This window comes from Notothenia rossii, assembly GCF_949606895.1.
Source record: "Notothenia rossii genome assembly, chromosome: 2".
In the NCBI taxonomy this organism is placed as follows: Eukaryota; Metazoa; Chordata; class Actinopteri; order Perciformes; family Nototheniidae; genus Notothenia; species Notothenia rossii.
The window spans coordinates 80,750,041-80,770,554 of NC_136904.1; the positions used below are offsets into that span (position 1 = coordinate 80,750,041).

Sequence of the window (20,514 nt, forward strand, 5' to 3'; positions counted from 1 at the left end):
CAATGCAACCCAACAACAACAAATTAATGTCTTATTTTCCACATATGTGTTTTCAGCCAGGAATAAGGATATTGAACAGCGTATGCTTTTTAAATCTTCCTGCATAATAATGACAGAACATCTGCTCAAGTGTGGTTGGTATTAACTTACAGAGACAGCAGCACCTAAAGACAACATGCATTGTACGGACTATACACAACTTCTGTGAATTGTTCATGCAGATCTGTCAGTATCATCAAAATACGTCAAAAATATACTTAAAAAATGACTTTGAACGTAAAAGTTGTTCAATTGAAGGGTCAAAAAGAACAATCTGCAACCTGCAATTGATTCTGTTTTCATTGTATTCATTGATTTATATCACATAATACAAATAATGGAGGATACAAAGAACAGTGTGTACAATTTGCCATACAATTAAAGGTAAATAATGCTAGACGAACTTCATGTTGGAAACACAATTCTGATGGAATACTTGTTATATCATTATTTATGAATGCCTAATAATGAGTCACGCATCCGTCAGTAGTATTGAGACTCATTTCACTTCATAGGAGGCAGGTGGGATAAACACTGCAGAGACCAGAGTGAGCAAACAGTTAGTGGGTTAATATTAATGACAAGAGGAAGTCATGGAAATGTGCCTTCAACTGCAATTTGAATACTTTTGATCAAGGTGAATAATGCTGCTAATTTCCCCCCAGATGCATTTAAATAGTTTGACATCCAATATAATGAACAGCTAGTATTCAAACAGTGAGTTATCTATTTTTCCATTATTTATTAACTTACAACTAAACTATGAGATTTGAATATGATTTTGATCTGCTTTCAGCCGTTATTTTCCTTTCCTGTATCCACATACTTTTATTCCTTGTAAATTCCCTGTCCCAATATATTGGTGTATTTACTAAATAGATTTTTGGGTGATACTCAAAGTTTAATCTTAAATTGGTAGAGTTAACTGTATTTGATCTCGCCTGCACACAAAGGCTTTCATTTTAGCTGCAGATGAGCCAATGGGAAAGGATGGTAAGAAGCTCTTCCTCATTCCTCTGGATCACTTCCTCCACATCCAGTGTCTTGTATAACCACCTTACCTTAGTAATGGGATTATTTTTGCAATCAAAATGTAGTAGGATAAATGCAAATATTTTCCCTTGGTAATAATCTTTTTTTTAAATTAGTAGTCTGGTGTTCCTATTGCTTGTTTTGTCCAACATACTGTTAAAAAAAAGACAATGGAAAGAAGCAATTAGAGAGGCTTGGAAGACATTAGGTTTTTTCTCACAAATTGTCCAAATTGTTAATATTACTAGTTAATCATGTAATTGTATTAGCTCCACTACTCTACATATACATCTACTATACTTAGAACATGATACCCACCTTTTGAAATAGTTATATCTACTTAAAAATGTAATTGAAGCAAGAACAAGACATAAAAGGCAAAAGTTTATTCCGTTTTTTAACAGATAACGATATGTGAACGGGTTGCATGTAATCAGTAGGAGGGGAATTTAAAGTAGAACAAAACGACGTGTGTCTTTTTCTTGGATTAAAGTGAGAGGAGATCAATAAAACATCTGTAATGACACAGCTGTGTTGATTACTATTCAGAAATTCACATTTTAAAAACAAGAAACATTTTCCCTTTTTAAAATTGGCAGCCTTAGAAAAGACAGTGCACCACAAATGGCCTGCAAATACACATGCAGCGGTGTCCCTATAGCAACCGGAGTCAAATCCACGACTCAGGACCAGTAGAGATGACATGATTGATACGAAAAGAGGGACTGGTCAAGCCGTTTACAAGTTACCACGCCAACAGGACACAGAGCCACTGAAACACCCAAAGGACAGTCTCACTCCTAAGACCCCCTCTTGCATTACTTCAAGTATTCCCGCCATAGACTCAAAATCTTCAATTTCATCACTTAGGTTCACAACATAATCTATTATATAAGTGCACTCAAGAAATCCTCTATACATAGAAAAATAACAATAAGTAGCAGTAAAAGTTATAACAATTACTTTACATTTTATACACAACCGTGACGATAAATCACTTTATACCGTGGCATCAAATTCCCCGCCCCCTGAGTGTAATGTTCAAGTTTAACCTTCTGTAGCTACAGAAACAAGGCCAGCAACCTACGTTTGGTTATTTAAATAACATTGGCGGTCATTGGCGCTGGCAATGATTAGAATCAGAGAAAATACGCCTTCCCATAGACCCGGGCTCGTGTGTGACGAATGCATTATGTACAAGCTGCTGATCGATCATGTGCCTCTGGCTCCAGCCCGCTCGCTGTGTCACTGACAGCCTTCGTCCTGGAGAATAAAACACAAATGTCAAGACAAGAAATCAATGTTCCAAACAAATCTGATGAAGACGTTTTAGGAGTGATGGTCCAAGCCATAAAAGTGTAACTCAGGTGTGAATGGATTTTACTCTCACCCACCTCAGTCTCGCTGCTTCAGTTTCCGGCAGCGATGCAGCTCCGGCATTTGTACAACTTGGGGTCATGTGTGCGGATGTGGCTCCGTACATTCCTCAGCAGAAAGAACGTCTTACTGCAGAGCTACACGACAGAAAGGGGAGGACAGAGAGTTAACGAGATATAAATAGACAGAGACAAACAGAGAAGCGTTACATTTTTATAAAAGTACTTAACAATATTTAAAGTACTTTCAGTTGTGTACGGCAAATGTGAAGATACAGCCTGCAACTGGTTAGCTTGTAAAAATAGGTTAGCAAAGCTTTGTCCATCCATTTTATATCAGCGGTCGGATCAATGGAACGCATCACTAATCTCTCCATCTTGGTCGACCCCTGGGCCCACCAATGAGAAGCCCCCAGGAGGCATACTGACGAACTGGGCCCTTACAAAAAGGGACGGCAAGCGGCATTACTCTCAGCTCCCTAGTGAACTGCTCACAATTTATATTAAAAAGGGTCTGTATTATTTTAGCTGTGCACCACAAGCTACATGTTGTTATGTAGAGCCCCTCCCTTTTCGAATCTATCTCCAAGTCTAAGCTCAGCCACATTTAAGCCGCTTGTATTCAATATATTATTCTTTAGGTCAATGCCCAGAGAGGTCAGTCATCTCCAATGTACCACTACTCATGAAAAAGACTCAGGGGGTGTTTCTCAATGTCAAGCATACTACGTCATCGAGTGCCGCTGAAGTACTGTTCCAATGTCCAGCATACTTGGAAATCTACCAAGCCCGGCATACTTCGTTTGGAGAAATTTCGAGGCTGCACATGTGTAGACTCCGCGGTCTTAAAATCCCCACAATGCTTTGCGCACGGACCAATTTCCCCAAAATCTGGAAAATGTAAGGCGGGGCCTCTCATGTGATGCAAACCTGCACACTTGCTAGCCTGTTCTACTCTTTGTTTTCCGAATGCCTGGAAGTATTCTTGCCTCGCTTCTGAAGCAAGATGCTCGGCAGACATGTGCTACCGAGCAATCGTACTCGAGATTGAGAAACACAGAGGTTCTTGAACTCCCTCACTTCAAAGCAGTATATCACTCCTTATTCTGTCAAAAGTTAAAGAATAGTAGAACATCCAAAGTAAGATCTTGTTGGCCTCATCTATACAAAGGAGGAAGTCCAACCTCCAGGATCTTTGTCTGACAAGTATCAAATGGAATTACTAAAGCAAAGAAAAAGCGTTTCATAATTGTAAACAGGTACATTATCCAGGTCAATGTACTTTAACAAAAAACTCTACACTTTATTTCAAACCAATGCACAATGGGAAGAACACCCAGCTCACACTGACACACCTGTCATATTTGAATCTCACAGTATGATTAGCTTTTACTCGAAGGTTTAAAGAGCCTGTGACACGAGCTTCCCCCATCATCCAAACCCATCAATTTGAGTAAATATTGTCCCCTTGAAAACCGTTACTGAACTGATTTTGGATATTTGTACTTTCATAACCATTAATCTGCCCTTCAATGTTGACCATTTTCTGGATCTTCTCGGGGATTCTTCAAGTCCCGCCAAATTATGTGTGACGTCAATGCGGGCACAGCGCTCCAGCTGCACGGTTCAGGATCTCAGCATCTGCATGTAAACGCACGATGGGGCACACAGCAGCAAGCTCAGACAGCGATGACAGTTTAATTTTGAACGTGTCTGAGAGCTCATATGAGGCTGAAGGATCGGTTTATGTTGTATCTGTTAGAAGTTTAGGAATTAGGTGCGTCAATATGGGCGATCATACGGTCATGTAGCCAGTGGTGGACTGGGACTAAGAAATCATCCCGGGACTCTCGACCGGCCCACTTCGGTACCGCTAGTAAATTGTCAATGGGGGGAGTGGGGGATGTGCTAGTGACTTATCCGACCGGCCCACTTCGGTACCGGCACATCGGGATTCGTCCCGATGGCCAGTCCGCCACTGCACCCAGCCCAGCCCACGTAAACTGTCAACGGGGGGAGCCTCGCTGCGGGAAAACGGTGGACCTAGTGTCCCGATCGGAGTGGGAATAATAATAATAATAATAATAATAATAATAATAATAATCCGTGCATTTTATCCATTAATTTCCCCAACATTGTGGTAAAAAAAACCTTAATCCATGTTGGTGTACTACAACTACAAAAAGCATCGGTTTGTTTTCTCATCAGGAAATGCAGACCGGCTCAAACCAACGATTTTTAAATCATCATCCTCACGATCATTTAATGTATCATATGTTCGCCGAATTGACATGAAAGCACTAATAAATGTAGTTTCATCCACTTGAGTTTAAAACTACAAAAATAATCGATTTGTTTTTATATCACATCCGACGGGAGGAAATTCAGCAGCTCTCACTACCGATTTTTAATCCTAATTTAATCATCATCTTCACCACGATCATTTATGTTTATGTTCGCCGAATTGACATGAAAGCACTGACAAATATGAATATATTGTAGTCAACTTCATTAAAACGTTATTAACGTGCCTAAACTCAGTAATTCACCATTTTTACGCATGACAACACACTTTGTCCGTGTTTGGCTCTCTCGCCGCACAGTGAAGCGTTCCCGCATTGACGTCACTTCCGGCTTCCCCGAAAACTTCAAAGTGAGTCGAAGGAATTTCCCCGCGATGTTCGAAATTATTGATATTTATCGGAACGGTATCGCACCTTCTTTTTTAAACTGACGGTTCGAGATGAGTAGTAGCCCAATATTTCATTGCACAACAGTTGTTGGGTGGGAATGAAACCTGCAGGGTTCTGGTGCTCGGGGTCATGACTTTGATGCATTAGTTGTGTGGTACGAGTCAGTGCTTACCAGACATGGCCAGTGCTTGCCCTCGATGTGTCTGAGGCGATGCATGATCAGAGCGTCACAGCTCTTGTAGGAGGTGGAGCACTGCGGACAGGCGTGGGGCGCCTTGAGGCCTTTGGGGACCTGACTACGTGGCCCTCGAAGCTGCTTTAGCCTGGCCCGACACACAGCGTCCATCCTGACACAACTCCTGCTGCTCCGAGGGCGTTTCCCCTGCTGCTGGAGATGCAGGAAGAAGACGGGGAAAGTCAAATATTATATTAAAAAAAGATGAAATAAACATCATGAATGAAAATGTAAAGGTTTAGATCAAAGTAAGCAATCACAAGCTCACGTTTGGGCTGTACTTCCCTTAATACATTTGTATTCGTCTGACACTCTTAGGATTTTGTTAACTAATCAGTTACGTCATTTAAATCAACAGATCAGTAACGTTACTCAAAAAGGAATATTACAAAAGCTCCACTTTAAAACTTGTGTTTCGCTAGAGATGTGATGTAAATAAGTGCATCATTAAAAAAGGCAATAAGGTGACTAACTGTTCAACAGATATTAGATTATTTTGTGGGAACAGGATGAAGGGGACATGGTTGAATGCATTGCTGTACCGACCTTTCACTGTGTTTATGGTCACAGAAGACATGAGCTACTAACACAATGTGTACTCTCTGTGATCTACCTTTGACTTGGTCCGTGTGGCCTTCAACCCGGCACATTTGGCCAGTTGAGGATTGATGCTGCGGGCGTTCGGCCGGGGTCTCTGAGCCTTGCCTTGGCTCACGCTCCTCTCCACTCTCTCCTTCTTTACCACAGGCGGGGCGGGGGGTCTGGCTCTCAGCAACCTGTGAGGGGATTCCACCGCTCCAAATCCTTCCCCAACTTGTGACACAGAGCGCGTCAAGCAGATGTCCACGCTCTCCTCCTCTTTCTTCAGTATTGCCATCGGGCCCCCTGCTGGCCGACAGAAGCTGAACAAAAAGCCAGAGTCCAGTAGCTTGATGGGGGGCTTGCTCTGGCGCTTGCCCAGGTCCGGTGAGGGGGGATCGGGGAAGGCTCCTCCGACGGGCACGGGGTCTGCTGGCTCCTCTTTGATAACTTTGTACAGAGGGTGGTTGTAGATGGATGCGGGAGGAGGCTGGTCTGAACACTTGAGCCCCTCGGGTTCATCGACCTTCACTCTCGGTTTAGTGTCCATGACCTTCCTCCCCTCCTCTCTGGGCTTACACTTTGTCTTACCCACCTCCCTCGTGGAGGCCTGCTTAAGCTTAGCCTTGGTTGCAGGTCGGCTGCTGTTGTAACGCAGCGTTCTCTCTGCAGTGACTTTATGTTGGGCCTGTGTCCTGTGTGAGGGTGGAAGCTTGTGGGGTGTGTGGTCATGGGGGTTGTTTGATAAAAGAGGGACACCTGAGACAGAGTATTCAGTTGGTTCTGATTTAATCCTCACCATGTTTTTCACTTTAGTTTTGATGGCGTAGCCTCTGAGAGGCTGCTGGGCAGTGTCACCCCTCCTCAGCGACCGCCTGAGTTCCCTCCCCATGAAGGGAGGCCTTGATGCAGGGCGGAACATGTCTGGTATTGTACCTTTACTTCTCATGCTCCTGTCACTCGGAGGGACGGTCTTTGGCCTCTTTGGTGTCATCTGCACGGTGATGATTGGACCCAAAGGCTTGGCCTTTGCTGACCTGCTAAGAAGATGAGTGTTAACAGGGTTACAGAGGGGCAGCGACAGCGTCACAGCCCCAAATGGCAGTCCTGGGGAGGCAGGGCGTGGTTTCCTACGCTTTGTCAGCGAATAGTTGTTAGCCTTCAGCTTTCTTAATCGTTTCTTCTGTCTCCAGCCAATCAGATCTTCTGGTCTTGGGAGGAGGGCGGTCCTCTGTAACCCGAGAACATTCATCAGATGGTACTTCTCCTGTGCTCTTTCGTAATCCTGTTCATCCTCTCCAACCTCCTCCACTTCCTGCTTTATCCTCACAGGGCTGCACACAGTGACCTTTGAAGCCCTTGACATCGAGGTGCGGGAATGCTGTTTGGGAGAGGGAGATTTTTTGTTTCTTCGAGGGCTCTCTGGCATGGGCAGCAATCTCTGAACCTTTTTGGCAGCCCCAGGAGTGGAGCGGAGAAGACGGGTGTTTGATGGTGATATGCGCGAGTAATTCTGCGACTGTGGGGTGGATGTAGTGTGTTTAGGGGTGGCAGCTTTCTTGGAAGAGGGAGATTTGAAGTCCATGAGCTTCATCCTGTGTGAGGGGCTCAGAGGGAGACCATTATGGCATTGGGCTTTTGGTGTCCTGCGCAAATTGTGCCTTGGACTTTCCTCTAATGACTCATTTGATGAATCCAGCCTCAGACTGAAGCAGTTGTTCATACTGTCCTCGAAATCCGAAACCCTTTTCCTTTTGCCTACCCTCTGCTGGCGGTGATGCTCATGACAGGCGCCGGCACAGGCACAGGCACAGGCTGAGGTAAAGTCCTTGCCGGGATGGAGTTTTTGGTCTTGCTCTCTCATGAGGGCCGAGCAGGCTTCCACAGCAGGCCACATGCCCAGGTGGCGGGCCATGGCGATAACTTCAGGAAGGTCCTCCGGGCGGACAGACAGAGTGGAGGAGTAGGAGAAATCCAGCAGAGACAGGAGGCTGTCCTCACTGAAGCCTGAAAGGAGATGGGAGCCTTTAATTACATACTGGTTAGTCAGTGAGCAAAATGAAAGTGAGTGAACAGCAGGCAGAGAGGGAGCAAAGTGTAAACATGATGGTAAAGACCATATAACCAGCACTTTAATTAGGGCCATTTCTGCTTTTATGACATGTATCAAAGATGCGTAAATAAGGAGACAGACTAGGGCTGTGTCCCAATTCAAATTCTGGATCGTTCAACTTCAAATGTCTGGATCAAATAGGTTTTTACAAACTGCCAAGGCAGACCCTTTCTAAAAGGACTTTAAATGCAGCTTTCAGTAGCATACATACAAACCATTGTTTGAATAATCATCAGAAACCATGTCAACTTAAGTCTTCCGTCTTGCGACTGCATACAAACAAATGTATTAACAGTCATGGTAATCCCAGGGCTTTAGAAAAACATTGATTAGAATTAAATGCATCGTAACTAGAGCTGCAACGATCAGTCAATCAACTACTATTTAAATCATATAATTAATCTTTTATTTTTTCAACATTTACTGATACCAGCTTGTAGATTGGAAGATTTACACTTTGTCATAAAGGATAGTTAAATATCGATGTGAAGAAATAATGGGCACTAGACATTGACTTGACATTTAACAGCAAAAATAATCAAGTGGTGAAGTCAAATCGTTTTGTTTTTTTAGGTACACTGGTGATGAGCTTAAAAAAAAAAAGAGTAATGACTGAAGGAGTTAAAGTGGAACTGCTTCCTTCAGAATAAAAGCATTTTGGGGACATCTAGGTACAAGGTTCAGGCTCAGTCAGCTCTAATCGACCAACTGAACTTAAACAGAGCTCTTGCAGCAATGTGTTTTCATTGTGTCACTTTGGCCCCTAATCTTACCGGTGAGATCTACGTCTGATTTCATGCTGGAGTCCATTTCTGTGAAGATTTCCTGGAAGTGATCGCTGACGGCTGCCAGGACAGCTCTATGGGCAGAGTAGGATTGTCCGTTGGTCCGCAGTGTAATGTCACAGAAAAGCCCGGCCTCCCGCTGATTCCTCAGCTTGCTCAGCATGTCAGCACTGTGTGACACCATCGTCTTGGTGACACATCCTCTGCCACCCAGCCCCTGAGAGACAAAGACGGCAAAACGGAAGAAGATAGCGAGGCATCATTATTGTACTGCAATGTGTGTGAAGCACTTGCAGAGTGTGAGAGCAAGACTTAGGTGAGAATGAGAGAGACAAAGTGTAGATTAAAATGTGTGAGATGCAGAAAATGAGGAAGTGATAAAATGAGAGCTGAAAGTTTGATGAGTGTAAATTAAAATGACAGTTATGTACCTTAGGTTTCTTGGTGTGCTGGCTCTGACACTCTAGGCAACCCAGGACAAAATCTCTGATCTGGAAGTACATCCCTGTGAAGAAAAACAATAAAATATATCAAACCTCCAGCAACATTGGTGTCTGATGTTGATCAAAAGTCTGAGAATGTTGGATTCACTGTCTCACAAATAAGTAAAGCAAGTGACATGATTAGAAGCCTTCAATCATGTGTGAGTACATGTCTTCATCTTTGATTGATTTAATCACTAGTGAGTGCTGTTTCCCTACACATCCTAACAAAGAGACTAAAGATTCAAAGGCTTTATTGTGCTATGCACAATAGATACAGCTAGTTTTGGCGATATATAAGAGAAGATGCATTTGGGATAACATTTACTTTATTCATCCCAAAAAAAATGTTTTGTCACAGAAGCATTTTAACGAACATTACACAAGTTAATCATATAAGATATATATAATTATAATAGAAATAAATAGACATAAACACTAAATATATACATATCAACAATACAAATTGAAAAGAATACACAATATAAAATGTACAGAATAAGTTAGAATACTATAATAGACAAACCTACTACATTGCCTGACATATATAAACATATGATACTTACATACATTGTGAATGTGTGTAAAGTAACTGCATCTTTCTGTTAATGTATACAATGTAAGCCTTGGACCTTAATATCCTAAGTACCAGGCTGTGTGCAGTGAACTTCCTCATACCTTCCCACCAGTAGTTTTCAGCCACACATTTGTAAGTCTCCTCCAGGGACAGGTGGGGCTGTCCGAGGCGCCGCCGGTGAAAGGTGGAGAGGGCCTCCTGTCTCCGGTCCTCCTCCAAGACCTCACGGTAGTTGAAGAAGCCCTTCTCCAGCTTCTTGCGGTACAACAGCCCGTCTATGGTCTCAAAGTTGGGCGACCACCGTGCGGGAAGTCCACGCCCTTTCATGCTCCCGGCTGCCTGCATCCCTCTGTCTCCGTCTTCATCTGACCAGGTTTTGGACGGACAAAACGTCTCTGCCTTCGTGTAGTGAGCCTTCATGTGGGTGCAGTCGCCGGCCATTTTATCAATTGTTTTAATATTCTGTTGTAAAAAATGTAACTTTGTGTCTTTGGCTGAGAAGCACCACAGCTGCTCCCTCTGAAGTAATCAGTCCCAGCGGGGGACTGAAAGCCTAACTTTACCCAACGACCTGAAACAAAGTCCACGTGGATACGGTGACAGCAGACAACAGGGCACCGTTTTAAACAATAAATACAGAAGAAACAGTCTTTGATACCATGCTAATAGTCTGACAAACCCTAGTGGACGGATACAAACTAGCCTATTAGCTTAAATGAACCGCAACGTCTCTCATTATGGCTTATACAAAAGCTTGTTTTTCCAAAGAAGAAGATGGGCATTTCATTAGCTGTCATCACTTCTTCTCACTATCCAAACAGTTGTGGCTAACATCCCTAAAACATCAAAATACTTTCTTTTGGGGAAGCATCTGGTAAAATCTACGCCACAACAATATACATGTTAGACTGTCCATCCGAGTGTAGATAATAAATGCAGCCAGGAGTATCGCGCCAACAGCCCCGAGACAAGTGATGTAAAGTCACCAGTTTCACAGCGACCCTGTGAACAGGCGATCCCCGCGAAACGCTCACCAGCAGCCCGTCTCCATCTGTCTCAGGGGTCGGGAGTGGCCCTCCGGCGATGGATGGCGGCGGGCAGCCTCACCTCCGACGTTAACTTGAGATTTCTTTTCGCCAACTCGAGTCGGAAGCAACATGATGACGCAGCTATCAGCTCAGCATCGCCACTTGAACCAACGACCTAAAAGCGAGGTTGTCTCCGCTATCAGTCAGAAATGTTCAAAATCACAAGATCCAATCTCCTCAAAAGCGACCCAACAAGCTCCGGTTAGACACCCGACTTAGTTAGTAGCTCTCTCGGTGCCGCAAAGCCAGTATGTCGGTCAAATGCTCTATTTTTCTAAACTCGTAACCTTCTGTTTGTTGCTAATCAGCAGACTAACCGAGACGAGTTTTCCCCGCCTTCACACAAAGGCTATTAGCAGAAGCTTTAAAGAGAATCTGCCAGACGGCATGTGATTGGCTGACAGAGCTGCCATTGAAATTAGTTTTCTTCCCAGTGCAGCAAGGTAGGTTGCTCCCACACGATGCCAGTATACTAGAATTTGCTTCACTAGCTACAAATAGAATACACCCATCATACAGAACATAGAACCCACTGTGTATTGTATCAATACTGTAATAAACATACTGGTTATTTATTTTTTTATTTCACTAAAGAATGTATAAAAGCTCAACAACAGCAGCAAATGTATAAAGTGTTACAAATACATAAGAAGAGGATAACAATACATCCAAAGATAGTTGATCTTCAGAAACAATTATTTTTGATTGTATTAATTGAATGTGCCATATATTTCTGAGTCTAGAGTCTGACCACAGTAAATCCTTCAACCATTCAAGGCAACATCAAGACCTTGTTTTTAATTTCCTGTTTCTGTCTTGTATTGACCATCATGTTTGTTTTTAAGTGTTATCCAATCATTCGGAATGTTATAATTAATCATACATACAGAAATAACTTAGTAGTTATAACTTCTATACAAAAATACTTGCAAACACAGGATGCATTTATAATAACAGTTATCTGTAAATATATCCATGAGCATTGAAAGCTTATGAGACATGTGTACTCTGATGACTGAGCATTCGATGTAGCTTTTTGCACTTAATATACAGATAGCATTTTGTTTTAAGAAGTAGAAAATGAAGCAAGTCTGTTTGACACTTTGCATTAAAATGTATTGAACAGTGAAACCAAGTTAAGACTGCACTAAAGTAACCATGTAATACTATAATACACAGAAGTCCCATGCTCTGAATTTAGGGGATTCAGTGGTTATAGTTCTACAAGAGGAAATGCATGGGATTGGTAATATCCTGGATAATCCTTATACTTTGTGTAAATCCCAATATGTTTAACATGGTCTCATTTTGTTTAGGTTTTGATAATACAAATAAAATCCTGGTTACAGTCCAAAATACATTTAGACTAACAGTCATGCACATCATCGATATACATCTACTCAGCAACATTAACCCTGCATTGTCCTGGTGCACACAAAGACATACTTTTCACAAGTGAACATGTTTTCATAACCATCAGCAGCTTGTAGTTGGAAAAGCACGAATCATCCCACAGCCTTGTACTGAAAACCACTTAGAGGCAATATTTATGAAACGTCCTTTATTAGACAATGAGAAAAGACTTAACCATTTGAGCTCTTCACTTCAGCTGCTGGCCCGCAGTCTTCAGCAAAATAAGACGTTTTTCACAAAGCACTAAACCTTGAAGTGGTTCTTTCTTCTTCTTCTTCAGGTTTTCAGCAGTTTAACAATCACATTATTTAAAAGAAGTAAAACAACTCTTTTTTTTCACTTAAGCATCTAAATGTCAAAAGAATCCAATACAACATTGTTAATGTATGATACAAAAATACACAATAAAAATAAGTATTAATACAAAAGACAGTTTGTTTTATAACCAAGTACATTATGTGAGGAGAAAGCTTTTGAAGGAAGTACAACCCACACACGGTGGTGCTTCATCCGGGGAACATCATTGTTTTTACACTGAAGCGTCTCCCTCTGCAGTTTTTGATCTTTTCTGAAATCACTGAATCACACATTAAGTCTGGGTGGCACTGCTCTTCGATGCCGGCTCACTGGTCTTGGACCGTTTTGGCTCTGGGGGCTGGCACACCGGATCGTTGGTAGGAGAAGGGCGTTCTGGAGAAATGCAACAGAACGGTTTAGAGACAGAAGGGTTACACCTGAAATAGACTGACTAGTAAACACACTAATAATTCAAATGCAGGAGACAGGGCATGACGTGAACTCCCCCTTACTACAGATGTTGGTACTTCTTTTTTATTGTTGGCTATCTATTGCATCGGGCAAGTCAGCCAGGTGATCATACAGAATTCAAACAAGCCCCAGTTTAGTTGAAATTATTCAAAATGGTATATTCTTTATTCCATTCTGTCTGCCGTATTTGCCAAAGCACAAACACAATGTTCCCGTCCAATGAATAATCCTTTGTTGTCTGTTTACTTTCAGTTTCACCTCTAAGCAAAGTGGTTTGCGTGGTCAGGCCATTGGTTTGTTAACAACTTGTCAGATTGTCTCACTACTTCTGTTGCTGGCTCTATTGGACTGTTGCTGTGTTCCCAAATCTTAGCAATTACCCTGGCCAGTACAGCAAGTTTATCATACCCAATGGAAAAGTCAAACCTACAAAAATAAGCCAAATAGCAACAGTAATATTGTTGAGGGTATGTTTTAAGCTCTATAGAAAAAACACATATAGCAAATGTCATTAAAGTGTTGGATTTAACAGTTTCTGCAAATATACACTGATCACAAATAGGGATGCACTGATTTACATTTCTCTGAAGAGAGGGACTGCTATCTCACATACAAATTATTAAAACATCCTGTGCTGAGGCTTCTGACTCGGTACCAGGAGAGGTACAGGTGGTCGGTGCATTCCTAAGCACAACAGAGGTGTGAGGCTGTCAATGAGGGAGGGGGATTTATGAGACATCAGCCTCATACTCGCATCATTAAGGTAGTCAGAGTATCACCCTCACTCACCGTGTTTGGCCTTCTCAGTGGAGGAGAGAGTGCGGAAGAGTGAACTAACAGCTGGAGATCGGGATGCAACTGTAGTCAAAGATACCCTCCTGAAACAAGTGGAAAAAGCACAAATGTTATAGAGGCTTCGAGCGTGAGAAAAACAAGTACAACGACTTTTACTCTTGAAGAGAACAAAGTCAATCACTGCTCTGCTTCGTGTCTCTGTGTTCTACGTATCCAGTCCTCGCAAACTAGTCAAACTAGCCAAGGCGAACGCTCAAAGTTACAGATAAAAGGCAAATCCAAAAGCATGTGCAGGCCTGCCTTTGTCTACACGCAGTCTGTCTGAGTGATTATTATTTTATAGTCAGTGGGGGGTCCAACGGATCCCCCATACCAGACAGGGCTTTGTTCTCACAGCCCGTACTGAGCACGGAAACAGAGGAAAACATCACAAGCCCATTACAGCCTTCCTAATTGATCCTGCATTTGTTAAAGTATCTTATATCAAAATATCATTTCACACTTTCTAAACATCACAGCTTTCTGACGTTTAGTAGTCATTTGTAGACGGCATCTTGAGAGATAATCAGCTTTGATCATCGGGGGGAGGGAGGGGGATATAGAATTCTTAAAGTCTGATGCTAGTCACATTTGAATAGTTCAAGTATTTCCATAAATTACCATAAGCACTTGTGTTTCGAAGCAGCACCTGCCTTCTTCACACCATGCAGTGAATCTTAACAGAGGTACATACTCTGAGAGGAGACGTTTAGGTTCTTGCTGTGAAATATATTATTTTACGTTAACTCTTTGGCTTAAATACTAACCAAACGTAACAGCTTTCCCCATAAACTCACTGATTGGTTCACTACGCCTGCTTCCTGTCCAATTTAAGGTTTAGTTAAACATCTTTAAACATTTTTTCTCCACTGTATATCAGTAATACATGGTTCACTGAACAGTCCCCCTGTGTGGTTCAGATCAGAAAGCCATGCAAGAGAAATGCATTGACCTGATTGGTTCTTATTCTTTTACAATAAGGTCGCTCTGGTATTTGATATAAAAAATACAACATTTTGTTTTTAAAGGTTTACTTATTTACTAATGATGATGTAAAAACGTATGTATATCTTGTTCCTAACGCAGGAATAATGTTTTTACATTTATTGATTAACATGAGTTCATTGTGAATTTTGATGTATGATCATTACCTGAGACAAGGTGGTTATGCACTTGGATGTGTTTGTCGTTTTGTCAGCAGGATTCAATGAAAGACTACTGGTTTTTAGAAAACTTAGTGGAAGGCTTAAGCGTGGGCTAGGGAGGAACCAACTTAAATATATGGAGTGGATCCGAAGTTTCAATTAAACCTTGAAATATTATAAATTAAAGTATAGATAAATCATCATGGTTTGCAGCCCTACTACACACACATATTCCTGCCATTGTGTCTGTCGATGATCAGAGCATAAGTGTGGAAATAAAAAATGTCACACTTTCATTGGTATAATAATAAACTAATTTATATTTGCCAACTCTGGACAAATCATACCTAATACCCCCTTTTGCAATTACCTTGGGGTGGGCCCCTTTGGGGTGGTGGTACCTTTAGGAGTCGTTTGCCCAGCGTTATTACCACTGGCCTTAGGGGTGGAGGGGGTGAGGGGGGCGATGCGGGGCTGTGTTGTGGACGAATTGGTAGGGGTGAGAGGGGTGAGACGTGGCTGTGTTGAGGAGGACTGGGTCGGGGTGAGAGGGGCGATGCGAGCCTGGGGAGTGGAGGGTGCGCTGGGGCTCTCAGACGTTGGGGTGTGAGGGGCTGGGGGAGCTGTGGTTTTAGGGGAGGAGGGCTTCCCCCAGCCCTGCAGGGTGTTCAGGGTGATTCTTCGGGGCAGAGGTTTGGACTTGGCACTCGGGGTGCTCTTCTTCTCCTCTGGGGGGGTGAGAGGGGTGACTTTGCCGATGATGGTTTGGGATGTGGGGGTCTGGGCTGAGCTTTGTGGCTGGGTCAGGGGAGAGGAGTTTCTAGCAGCTGCCGACCTCTTGCCCTTTTTCTCAGTAGCAGTGCTCGGTGTAAAGACCTCCAGGGTGGGGGGCTCCTTCAGCACAGTGCCCAGCTCCCCAGGAGAGAAGGAGAGGAAGGAGCAGTAGCCGTCTGTGGAGGACACCGCCAGGAAGGAGCCGTCCCGGGACCTAAAGAGGAGATAATATGAAAACATGTCAGTAGGTGGAGGGCTAAAACATATTTAGAACTGATCTAAGGCTGAAGCGTTAGGCTTATTCCCCCCGACCCATTAAGGTGACTTCAGGTGTTGTGCCTATCAACCAGCTGTATTAAAAGTTGCCCAATTCAAGCTTATAAAGAGGACGTTATCTTCCTACATATGTTTTAGTAAGTATACATTCTTATCAAAGACATGCACACAACTCATTCCCACAAACGTTGAAAAATATGTAAAGCTTTGCAAGAACGCTAATGGCCGATAGAAGTGATTCCCGGTTTACCACGTGAGGTCGCTGAGTGTGTGGTAGTGGATGTTTGACACCAGGCCGAAGGGAAGGGTCTGCTGCGTGTCATACAGGTAGATGGAGTCCTCGGACGCCACAGCGAACACCATGCGGTACGGCAACTGGAAGACGTTGGGAAGAGTCTGAGCCGTACCATCTGCAGAGGAGAAATGGAGGAAGGGTAAACAACACAGACAAGTAAAACATGAAAGGGTAAAGAGGATAAAGAAGGGAGGGCTTCATAATCCCGTCACACGGTCTTGCCTTCTAGCGTCTTGGTCCTCAGTTCAAAGTAGACGGGGCAGCATCGCACAGCCAGTGTAGCTTTAGACGGACATGGCAAGTGTGCGATAGGCCTGAAACACACACAGAGGTTTGTGCATCAGCAATAATTGACAACATTGACTGAAAAACTAAGTATTCCATTGCATGTGACAAAAGTTACCTCTTGAGACTCTTCCTGGAAAAGATGTAGGTGGTGTTTATGATGTTTTCTCCAATCTCCACGCACCCAGCTGAGGTCAACATGTAAGCTATGTTAATTTGGATTCTACAACAATCAAATGAGCCTGGTAAATGCCAGCTAGAACCACATTTTAAGCAAGTTATCTAGGTACCTGGGGCGAGCAAGAAAGACCCATCTGGTGTGAAAGAAAGACGGCGGAAAAACGACCTCATGCTGTCGTCATGGAACATTCTGTGCTGCTTCACCTGCGAACATGAAGACAAATGCAGCACTGAGTGTGTGGCTTGTAGGGTTGACAGAAACTGACCATGATCAAAATCGATTATTCGGCAGCCCTGGTGAATAATAATCGATTATTCGACCGATCCATGACAGACAATGTTAAATGTAGTATATGGCTGATTATAGACTTTAGTCACATGTAAAACAATGTGACTCAACAGAGCATGATGAAAAGGAACCTTTGTACTGACCTCTCCCTCTGCGAGAGGCCCAGAGCTCATCTTACTGATGCAGAAGGCTTTCTTCTTGGTGTGAGTGCTGTACACACGCATCACTCTGAAGAGGAGGACAGACAAAAATATCTTAGGTATGAGAAGTGACTAGTGGCTAACATTAATACATTCATTTCATGAAGATTAGTCGCATGATGAGACCATGAGGGGTCTGGATCCATGTTGTACCTGTCACAGCTGAGAGTGGCTACATATTGCCCCAGAGGATCCCAGGTCACCCCCTGCACGTAGCTCTTATGGTCATTCAAGATGGACAGCTTCGTTCCTGAACACATAAAACAGTTGCAACACACATAATAATTCTTGTAATAAAACCACGTTGTACATTTTACACATATATAATCTGTTCTATATTTTATATTCGATATGTCATATATTTATATATATAATATATACATGTATATTTTCTATTTTATTTATATTCTTGTTTTGTTTTATTGTAAAATGCCTTGTCTTTTATGCTGCTGCAACAAAAACAATTTCCCAAATTGGGATCAATAAAGTACCATCTTATCTTATCTTATAATAAATACAGAACTTAGAAGCAAAATAATATGTAATCTTACACATCAATATGATCATGGATTTGTTCTTGAAATCCAAAATATAACAGATGAAACTGAAAGGAATACACAGATATGTATGAGTCAAAGCAAACCTTTGTTGATGTCCCACATAATAGCCGTGTTGTCAACAGACCCGGAGATCATGGAGCTTGCGTCCCGTGTCCAGCAGATGTCATACACATCCTCTATGTGACCCCTAAAGACACATTAAATGATGAGAAATCCATTTGTATATCCATACACGTCTACACCTATCAGATAGCAAGTAGATCAAACAAGTAGATCTCAAAACTCTTACTAATTCAACCAATTAAATAAGATAAAACAATGGGATCTATTACCAAAACCTCTGCATTGTGGCTAATAGATCTGCAGGGCAATATTTTGTATACAGTGGTTAAATTCATTGTTTCCTGTCAATCGGACAATTTCAAAGTGAAAAGTAGAACAGTTTCTCTACAAAAAAGTCTAACTATGGTTGCTGCCCCTTTTATTAAATAAATACAATCCCTTTAAAAAAACAGATAAAAGAAAATGTAACAAGTTTCCCCCAGCAAAACAAATGCACAGTGGGGCTACATGTTTTGTTTGAATCAACGTCACAATATTAAGGTAGGTTTTACTGGATATTTTAATAACCGATATATAGTTACTGCCAGAGTTGCGTACCGTAAAGTCTTGACCACAGTCCAGCTCTCTTTGTTGAGCAGAGCGTCTTCATCCTCCTGGAACATGGGCATCGGCTCGGGCTCTTTAGAGTCATTGAGCTTCCACAGCAGAATCGCTGCATCTGTAGCAACAAAGAAATACAAAAATCACCCTAGAATTACTAAAAGGCCACTGATTTGAAATAATTTGTTCTGATTTGAGAATGACATTGCCTTCTAAATGGCCTAAAAAAGTACATAGTACAAATTAGACCGAGCGTCTGTGTATAATGTGAGACCAACCATCTCCTCCTGAGGCCAGCAGCTCTCCATTGGGGCTGAAGCGCACAACATTCACAGCCTTGGTATGTCTGGTCAGATTAGACAGAAAGTCCACCACTGCCTTCCCGTCAGGGCCCATGTCCACCCGCCACAGCTGCATCAACATGAGAACAAAAAACAGTTAAACATGTTGTCTGTAAAGGACTGCGACCTTGTACATCACAGCTGCAAGTAAATACAGAACATGTACCAATTAATTACATTTTCAATCATAAAGCTCCCATACAAAAATGGGAGTATGAGGACAACATGTCTTAAGATATAATACAATTTGATTAGAAATCTATTTTTTAATTACACATGGTAGATTTGCTTTCTTAGCATACCCATTGATGTTTGTTTGGTGGGATATGGTTTACCGGAATAACAGTTTGCATATCTAACAAGCTGTACTAAGCACTGTTTCATGTTTCATGTTAGGTATGTCAATATGAAAATGCAAGGTTATTATATTCTGTCAGAAACCACCAGCAATGGTACATTATGTTTCCTCTAACACAATAGCTGAAACTCCCTTCTTTGGGTCTGCACATCTGCCCAATGCATGCACATATTTAAAGTGACATTTGCTTTGCCTTATGCCACACAAACGCATAGGCACGGATTTACATCACCGGGTCAATATAGTGAGTCTTGGTCGGACTAGTATGTTATTTGTCCATCACTGTGCACTCACTCTGACTGTGGTGTCCACTCCAGCTGTGGCCAGCCGACAAATGCGACCATCCGGGCTGTGCTGGAAGTCCAGACTGTAAACTGGCTCCTTGTTGTGCCATGCAATCTCACACGTAACCACCTTCATTTTGTATATGAATGACTGACCTCAGGAGGAAAAAACATGCAAGTATTAAATGTGATACCTTTAAAAGTTTATAACGGGCTGACGTTGCATAATATATCTCTACATACTTGGCAATAGAGCCCTTGTTAAGGGTTACAGAAGAACTTAAGTCACTGAAAACGAATGCTAACTAGCTTTTATTGTTAGCACTACATTTAGCGGGTTTGTTGGGAAGACGTCAAACTAACATTGCATACAAATGACAAAATTGGGTAAGCGTTTACATACGTGTGAAGGTTGGTTACAGTAACAGCTGAGTTACATACGTTTATACGTTATCCTTGTGTTTATTTGAAGTTATCTCAAAGTAAAGTACAGTCTTACCTCCTCTGTTGTCCAGCTGAAGCGAAAAGTAATTTCCCGCGTATGATCCGTAAAAAACTTCCGGCCGAGGGAGCTGCAGTGATTGGACAAAAACGCGGAAGAGGCGGGGACTGTCTGGCCGCATTACCGTTTCAGTCAGTTTAGACAGGTGTTTAACTTTTTTAGTTTCAAAGAATGTTCTATTATTATTACTTATTAACTTATAAGTTAATATAACGTATGTTATATCTTTATATAATATATAACATAATCATTATTTAATGCAAATATCATATCCGAAAATCCAAATGTAATTGTCATAAATAAATAAAGCACTACATAAACACTGTCAATATAATATGTGCAACCCCT

The 20,514-nt window shown here is 42.2% G+C and overlaps 2 protein-coding genes across 5 annotated transcripts; both read right to left on the reverse strand.

Moving 5' to 3' along the window:
- Positions 1 to 1,442: 1,442 nt before the first annotated feature.
- LOC307028871 (uncharacterized protein) lies at positions 1,443 to 11,350 on the reverse strand. Of its 2 annotated transcripts, none has more exons than XM_079664238.1 (7): positions 10,013 to 11,350; positions 9,284 to 9,357; positions 8,841 to 9,069; positions 5,989 to 7,961; positions 5,313 to 5,525; positions 2,466 to 2,585; positions 1,443 to 2,334 (listed from the first exon to the last, which is right to left on the reverse strand). In XM_079664238.1, the coding sequence occupies exons 1-6, from the start codon at positions 10,350 to 10,352 to the stop codon at positions 2,481 to 2,483; spliced, it is 2,934 nt and encodes a 977-aa protein (XP_079520364.1). In that variant the 5' UTR covers positions 10,353 to 11,350; the 3' UTR covers positions 1,443 to 2,334; positions 2,466 to 2,480. The 2 variants fall into 2 exon arrangements, with proteins under 2 accessions (XP_079520364.1, XP_079520363.1); XM_079664237.1 differs by having other exon boundaries at positions 5,313 to 5,528; positions 10,013 to 11,349.
- Positions 11,351 to 12,545: 1,195 nt separating this feature from the next.
- On the reverse strand, positions 12,546 to 20,293 carry chaf1b (chromatin assembly factor 1, subunit B). Of its 3 annotated transcripts, none has more exons than XM_079664511.1 (14): positions 20,164 to 20,293; positions 19,675 to 19,820; positions 18,960 to 19,092; positions 18,679 to 18,799; positions 18,102 to 18,205; positions 17,612 to 17,708; positions 17,402 to 17,486; positions 17,080 to 17,173; positions 16,908 to 16,977; positions 16,727 to 16,818; positions 16,460 to 16,619; positions 15,530 to 16,147; positions 13,970 to 14,058; positions 12,546 to 13,102 (listed from the first exon to the last, which is right to left on the reverse strand). In XM_079664511.1, exons 1-14 carry the CDS (start codon positions 20,285 to 20,287, stop codon positions 13,002 to 13,004), a joined length of 2,034 nt encoding a protein of 677 aa, XP_079520637.1. In that variant the 5' UTR covers positions 20,288 to 20,293; the 3' UTR covers positions 12,546 to 13,001. The 3 variants fall into 3 exon arrangements, with proteins under 3 accessions (XP_079520637.1, XP_079520638.1, XP_079520639.1); XM_079664512.1 differs by having other exon boundaries at positions 19,675 to 19,815; positions 20,164 to 20,280; XM_079664513.1 differs by lacking the exon at positions 20,164 to 20,293 and adding an exon at positions 20,068 to 20,152 and having other exon boundaries at positions 19,675 to 19,815.
- Between the last annotated feature and the right edge of the window lie 221 nt (positions 20,294 to 20,514).

What these genes read in the sequence shown, in the direction of transcription:
- LOC307028871 (XM_079664237.1), bottom strand. Translation starts at nt 10,352, where the DNA reads ATGGCCGGCGACTGCACCCACATGAAGGCTCACTACACGAAGGCAGAG. An exon ending in TGAAAACTACTGGTGGGAAG is followed by an intron (nt 9,358 to 10,012) that starts GTATGAGGAAGT and finishes TTTTCTTCACAG; the next exon opens with GGATGTACTTCCAGATCAGA. An exon ending in CCACACGGACCAAGTCAAAG is followed by an intron (nt 5,529 to 5,988) that starts GTAGATCACAGA and finishes CTGCATCTCCAG; the next exon opens with CAGCAGGGGAAACGCCCTCG.
- chaf1b (XM_079664511.1), bottom strand. Translation starts at nt 20,287, where the DNA reads ATGCGGCCAGACAGTCCCCGCCTCTTCCGCGTTTTTGTCCAATCACTG. An exon ending in GGCCTCTCGCAGAGGGAGAG is followed by an intron (nt 17,174 to 17,401) that starts GTCAGTACAAAG and finishes TCATGTTCGCAG; the next exon opens with GTGAAGCAGCACAGAATGTT. An exon ending in CCAAAGGGGCCCACCCCAAG is followed by an intron (nt 14,059 to 15,529) that starts GTAATTGCAAAA and finishes CACTTGTTTCAG; the next exon opens with GAGGGTATCTTTGACTACAG.